This window comes from Periophthalmus magnuspinnatus, chromosome 1 (genome assembly GCF_009829125.3).
Source record: "Periophthalmus magnuspinnatus isolate fPerMag1 chromosome 1, fPerMag1.2.pri, whole genome shotgun sequence".
NCBI classification, from domain to species: Eukaryota; Metazoa; Chordata; class Actinopteri; order Gobiiformes; family Gobiidae; genus Periophthalmus; species Periophthalmus magnuspinnatus.
The window spans coordinates 11,840,792-11,848,204 of NC_047126.1; the positions used below are offsets into that span (position 1 = coordinate 11,840,792).

At 38.1% G+C, this 7,413-nt stretch overlaps 1 protein-coding gene across 1 annotated transcript in view; it reads left to right on the forward strand.

Annotated features, from left to right (window-relative positions):
* Nucleotides 1-7,042, forward strand: part of cnnm2b (cyclin and CBS domain divalent metal cation transport mediator 2b) — a 21,009-nt gene extending 13,967 nt beyond the window's left edge. Inside the window, exons 3-8 of the mRNA XM_033969363.2 lie at nt 293-430; nt 1,146-1,315; nt 1,688-1,781; nt 2,345-2,407; nt 3,762-3,940; nt 5,079-7,042. Coding sequence (XP_033825254.1) covers nt 293-430; nt 1,146-1,315; nt 1,688-1,781; nt 2,345-2,407; nt 3,762-3,940; nt 5,079-5,363 — 929 coding nt within the window. The 3' untranslated portion in view covers nt 5,364-7,042. The remainder of the gene's footprint in view (nt 1-292; nt 431-1,145; nt 1,316-1,687; nt 1,782-2,344; nt 2,408-3,761; nt 3,941-5,078) is intronic.
* The last annotated feature ends 371 nt before the right edge of the window (nt 7,043-7,413 follow it).

The following is a 7,413-nucleotide window of genomic DNA, read 5'->3' on the forward strand; positions in this document are numbered from 1 at the left end:
GTGTTAAAGTTGTGCTGTACAAATAAAATTGATGTTGGCATTAGGTGTAATACGTAGGGCTTTACATAATGCAAAAACGAACATTGTAGCCCCCTATAGCTCTCATTTAGTTCTGAGAAAGTTAAGTGTGTTAAGTGTCGGGATTGTTACACTACCTGAGAAAAGCCTTAGGGTACTTCAAGTTTGGTCACCTTATGACTTGGTATGACTTGCTTAGTGGTTGACCTTGTTTTAATCTAGGCAAAAAAATTTAAGCATGATGCCCTGTATCTGATTAATTGTCTCTCTTCAGCTGACAACAAGACAAAGAAGAAAATTACCCATCGTGAGAGGAAACAAGATTTCTCTGCCTTTAAGCTTACCGACAATGAAATGAAGGTTAAAATATCACCTCAGCTTCTGCTTGCTACCCTGCGTTTCCTGGCAACAGGCAAGTGGGCTGCGTTGCTGCTTGACTTCCCCCTGTGTGCCCTCAGCCCTTCAGTGAGGGACAGCGAGTGTGCGAGTCTGTTTGACTTTGTGAGCCAGGGGGAGTAGGGAGGAGTGACGATGTGTGTAGAATGACTATCTGTGGTTTGTTGTGTGAAGTTGGTATGCATCCTTGTGTGAGTGCTGGAGGTCTGACATGGGACATCCGTCTGAACCGAAAGTACAACCTTGTTTATACAATTGTGGCATTGGATAATGCCAATAAAAAGCTTTATTATTGTTACTATATAATTATTAAAATAATACAAGTGCTCATCAGTGAAATCAGAGTCAGTATTGTTAGCTGACCTTTTTTGTCTTGTACTAAAGAGACATTCACCACTTCTTTTGAGAAATATTTTTTACTACCAAAACAGTCCAAATTCTAGCTGGAGACTCAGTGCTGCAACTAAGCATTGAGTTGAGTTATTTGAGCAAACAATGTTGTCACACAAAACATTATTTAGTACTAGCAAGTATTTTTTTTTTTTTTTTTAATGACAAAAATGTGAAATGTTTTCTTGTGAAAGTACATCTGGATTTAAAAGTGCAGTTGTGTGGTTCTTGCACAAAATATATTTAATTGGTTAACCTGTCTTTCAGAGCTTCTTGTGTGTGTGCTCCAGCTCATTGATTTTCTATCTAGTATTGCTTACAGTCGTATTTGGTCTTTGCAGAGATAGAGCCTTTTGCACCAGTGCAGATGTCAGAAAAGATCCTGCTCCGTTTGCTGAAACACCCAAACGTCATCCAGGAGCTGAAATACGATGACAAAAACAAGCGTGCAGCTGAGCACTACCTCTACCACAGGAACAAGCCAGTGGACTACTTCATTCTTATCCTGCAGGTGCCTATTCCACTACAGTTTATGTGTCATTAAAACAAACATCTACATTCTGTGTGTAGGCTGGTCCAGTGTTAGGCTCAGATTAGTCAAAACCCTTTACAGCTGCAGCCACTGCTGTTGTTTTCCATAGTCCTGCTGTTTTTCATGGTAAAGCCATCGATCTAAGAGAGATGTTTGTTCCCACAGGGGCCACGCGTGCTGCAAAGGTATGCGTGGTATGATTGTACCGCAAGGCAGTTGGGATCAAAGCTACCAACTATGTTATAGATGGATAGCTCATTTAGTAAATAAAGGGCAGTGCCTCGTATTGGATATGATGGAAGAAACAAATACACAGTGTGCTATAAAGTGTAATGCTTGTTGCATTCTTAGGGGAAAGTGGAGGTGGAGGCAGGAAAAGAGGGCATGAAGTTTGAAGCAGGACCTTTCTCCTTCTATGGGATGATGGCTTTGACCGCCTCTCCAGGTGAGACCACTATCCAGCACACCTGTGATCATTAGCAAATATTTACATTAAAAAAATAATTTAGTGCTTGAATTTGGTCAACATTACATTATAATACACAACATAAAATAAACACATCTGATCTCAATCAAAACTCTCTAAAAGCTATTCAATAAAAATAGACTTTCTTTTGCCATTTGTTTAGAGTGAAAGTTGGTACTGGGCAGATAAATAAACATAATTTTGTTTTCAATTAAGTCATATTTAAATCTTTTAGTATAAGTCCTGTGTTATCTGTGTACACAAAGATCTGTTCAGAAACACAATATGTCACTGTATTAATGAAGCCACACATGTGCAATGACATCATGAGAAAATGTCATCTCCTGATTCTCAGTTCATTCATAAGTTCAATTTATCTGCATCAATTTTACCATTGACGTTAACAACAAAAATGATCCTGGAGACACCTAGTGGTGAAAAGGTGGACTGTGTTTAGCTTGTGAATCTGAAATCTCAAAATACATCAAACGTATTGATTATCTCTGACAGATTTTTCTTTTCTATCATTTTCCCCTGTCTAGTCCCTCTTTCCCTGTCTCGCACTTTTGTTGTCAGTAGGGCTGAGTCTTTAGCAGGATCTCCAGGTACAGTGGATTTTTCTCTTTTCTTCTTAATAAATCTGAGCTGCACAATATACCATACAAACATGTCCACACAATGGATTTATTTGCATATCCATGGGTTTAAAGCAGTTCAAAAATATTTGATCTATTATGCTGTCCTCACAAAGTTGTTCAGGAAGTCAGGAAGGAATAACTTCCCTGAATCCCATAAATGGTTAGGTATTTGGTGCTTCCAGGTGCAATGAATGATTTGGCATATTTTAGATTATTTGACGATTTTTGTTGTGTATGACCATTATTGTGCAGCTCTTTATACCAATGTATTTGTATATTGACAGTGATTTGTCAGTCTAATTATGTTGATTGACAGCAATTGGCTGTACTATATTGATATGCTGTGTTCTGTTATCACGTGTTAAAGCCAAATGCTGCACACAACATGTACAGTGTATTAACGAGGGGAAGAGGTGAGAAAGTAGTGACAATAAAACACTTCAGACTGTACACCCACATCCCTTCTGCCATTAGTCAAGGACCTGAATAGTGCTTGAGACTGGAGGCCCCAAAGCAGTCCTTGGCTCCACCCCCATCGCCCCTAACCTTTAACCCCTCCACTGCACAAACAAGACCTACAGCTACAGCCCCCTGCTGGACATCAGTGAGCACACACATGTTCATGTGAACACACTGGACCAAAGACATGACACAATCACACATTTGTCCATGTACATGTTTTATACACTGTTTTTGCACCAAACTTGTAAAACCAAGAAAGTGAAGTACTTAGTTGCAAGAGTTCACTTGTCAGCTCTTTGTCCTTTTGCGATGCACACACATATTGCTCTGTCTCACACACACACATATTCCAACATGGGATTACATACATTCCAGTAAGCGTAGTAGCATTAGTGTTGGCAAAGCTGTTTCCACTTTGTTGTGTGTGATTTTCACTGGGATTATTTAGTGGAAAGTGGAAAACATAATCTGGCTTTAATTAAAAAGCAAAAAGCAAAAACATAAAACAAGTGCTGTGTGTGAAATGGTCAGTGGTCGGAAGCAGCATCAGGGGAGAGCACGTCATCACTATGTGCTGTAATGTCTCCAAATGCTTCACGTAAATTAGATTTCCAAAGATCAAAGAGGAATTATAAGTCTCGACCTCACCACTAGATTTAAGTAGATGAACTGCCACATAAAGATTGAAACTGTGTTTAACAGCACGTACTCCAGACATAACAAAGCTGAAATTCTGTCACCTTTCATCATCTGTCTGTAGGCAAAATGTTTATCTAATATATGCCAAGTCATTAGATTATCACTTGTGCAAATAAATGAAAGTTGAGTTGATTGTTTAAACCGTGTCATTATTTTACAGAGAATAAATCACCCCCGCGGCCGTTTGGACTAAACCACTCAGACTCTCTGAACAGAAGTGACCGGATAGATGCCATCACGCCGACTCTTGGCAACAGCAACAACCAGCTCAACTCCTTTCTACAAATCTATATCCCAGATTACTCAGTGCGAGCACGCTCAGACCTGCAGTACATAAAGGTAAATACAGTTGTTAAGAGCAGTTGAAAATATATACATATCCCTGCGTAGTGTTGCTGAAATGAATAATAGCGGCAGATGATTATATTATATATAATATAGTATATAGTATGTCAAAATCTGTTAAAAGGTTAAAACTGACTCGTGTGAGCTTTAAGCCATGTTATAATGTTGTTACCTCTGCAAAAACATACCTGGAGTTGTGTTTTATTTCATTCCCACATGTGAGTAATCCTTTATTATTAGCCTGTTTACATCCCCAGAGGACAAAATGCTGTCTTCCACCTTGCATTTCATTAAGTGGTAGTTCAAGTTAACAGCTACTTTTTACGTTTTGTTTAGTAGAGTTTGGCAGTTCTAGGGCTGAAATCATCCAAATGATTCTAGTGAAGGTGTATGGAGTTTAAAAACACAGTGGAGCACTTCCTGTATTACCACATGACATCACAAGGTGGAGGGAAATATTTTATGCTTAAGAGGACATAGCCTAAATATGCAGGATCTGTGTGTGAAATGTGTGAAACCTGCAAAAGGAAAAACAAAACACAACTCAACACAAAACAACATTATAACAACATTACATTATAACATAGATAAGAAAATAGTGTAATATGGTCTCTTTAACAAGGATTTTTACTCTATATAACAAAGGGGATATTAGACAATACTCTTCACCATTTTACCTGCTTGGTGATAGTCTCAATGCCACAGACTGGCAACCTCCCGTCAGTCTGCCACAGCACCCAGGGCAGTTATGACACTGGAAGTAGCTTACCATCACCAAGTGTGGAGTGAATGAATAAACCAAAGTAGGATGTTTTATATTGTTTGTTTTTATATGTTTTTTTTTTTATTTATTTTTTTTTACTATTACTTAACTTGATCTGTATCAGAACCACTATTAAAGCACATAAGAGTATGTAAGAATGTAATATTATTTTGTGTCAGAAATTACATTCTGTTGTTAAAAATGGTAGAGTATTGAGTCTTTTCCTTAGTGTCAGTATTGTGACAAACACTAAAGAGCATTTGCAACACTTTTAGTTGTAAAAAAAAAAAGCTTTAATAAACAAATGTGTGTGAAGTGTACATACATTTTTTCATTCTGAAATGATAAACCTTTTTTTAATATTTTAAGGTTACCCGGCAGCAGTACCAGAATGCAGTGATGACATCACGAATGGACAAAACACCACAGTCCACGGAGTCCAGTGAATTTACTAAAATTGAACTAACACTGACAGAGCTCCACGATGGAGTAGAGACACCAACAGTGGTCCCCACGTCCACTTGTACCACCAGCAGTACTCCTGCAGTAGCTATAGCAGTAGGCAATGAGACAGCCCATTTACTAAACCAGCAACTGAACTGTGTAAGCCTCAATAGGAGTAACCACAGTGCCCACAGCGAGGGACCTATCTAGCACCGGCCCACAGCAGTGAAAACCAGCCCCTCCGCCGGTCTAAGCAGACACAGGCTGGAGAAGGTGGAGAGGATGTGTGGAGGTGGGGAGAAGCTCTGCCCCCATGGGTAGGAGCCCAGGATATAGGGGTAAGGTGACACCCCGACAGCCCACTCCAACACGGTCCCTCCTTGCTGCACATCCACCTATGGAGGGACCTGCCTGCATATCTGCTCACAGTGGAGACCTGGACCATGGGATGAGAGTGCATGAACTAGCTCCCCCACTTTACTTTTGTAACAGAGAGAATTCTCCTCAGGCCAAAGACTTTGGTCCACATTATTACTGGACTTGAATGGAAAGTCTCAGTTGCAGGGAGGCTCAGATCTTCAGCAAGGACTCAGAACCCAATGTAGAGAGCAATGGTTTGAGCTTCAAAGGAAACTGCTGAACCACAAACCAAGAATGTTTTCCATATTTATTTATTTTATAATATTATGTGTATATATGTATGCGTGGAGAACCAATATGAAATGAACTATAGCATGCACTCGCATGTGTGAGCTGTGTGTGGTACACACATCATATAAACAAGGACAGAAACATAGAATTTATGTAAATGAAGTCTTTTACAGAATGTATATTACAGATTGTTATTTTTACTATTATCATAAATCAGGCTTATGATATATTATCTTTTTCACCTTAACATCACACAATTGCCTTTAAAAATCATATAATTATTTTAACAACGTGCAATGAAATTTATTTAAGTAATGATTACCTATTTTTAAGATGCCTGTATTATATATTTGTATGTATCATATATGTGTATATCTGATTTGCAAACAGCCATCCACAAGCTGTTAGTAGCTGCCCATTTTTCCATTAGACCTCATGTCGAGACCTTGTTGCCAGTCACCACAGGCAGAAGAGATCACTGAGCTCTGAGTACAAGGGCCAACACTAAGCCTATGCACATATTTTAATTGACCACTTTATGCAAACTCCAAGTTAATAACTGCACAGTATTAATGACCTCATCGAACAAATTAACTTGAGTCTCTATCAAAATACTAAAAAAGCTCTACTTTAAAGGACTCTTTGTTTATACTCATCCATTGCAACCATATGCCAGTGTTTTTATAACTACAGGTATGTGAAAAAATAGCACACCCTATTTACTTTCTTTCATTTTACTTAATGGTGCCACAAAAAGGTTACCAATCCCCAACATGTTTAATGTTTGACAAAGACAACTAGTCTAAAAAGAAAATGTGTTGTTTGTTTCATTTACTACAAGGGAAACAACATTTCAGGACTGAGTGCAAATGCTGAATCTTTTCTTCTAGAGCACTTCCAGGAAATAACTCAGGTACCAACCCAGACCAACAGACCCAGAGCCATCACACTTTTGGTTTGGAGGCTAAACACCAGGCTTCACTTTTGGTTTGTAAAAAACATACCAAAAGTCAATCTTTTTCTTTTTTTCTGTGTTATACAATGTGTTGGATTAGTTTTAGTTTTAGGTGGACATTCATTTGTTTCATGAGCCCCAGAATATCTTCGTCATTGACACTGACTGACTCACTACATTTGTTTAAATGTTTGAATTCTTGTAGAATGCCCTGAATGGTTTTAGCTGCACTTAAGATGCTCAAGATAAATCAACAATTGTTTGATCAAGTAACTGCATTTTATGATTATACTGGTTGCCTTTGTCAAATAAAAAGAAAAAAAGATTGAGTGACTGTAAGAGCAACAGTTACAGTAATGCTGGCTTCTGTCATTAACTACTACTGACTTATTTTTTGCACGATGTAAACAATATGGAACTAATGATAATTGTTACATAACTTTTAAGTTAAGGTTTTGACCACTCATTTCACTAAGACGTACACATAATTTAATTCTGTCTTATTTAATATTGTTTGACAAATACAAATATGACCTTTTGTTAAATTAATGTTTAGCCTGAAAAATGTGTTCTATGTGTGTAAATTGTCCCTGCATTTTGAATGAAAATTGTTGCATTGATTACAGATAGTGGGATTCTTCTTTGTAATTCAGC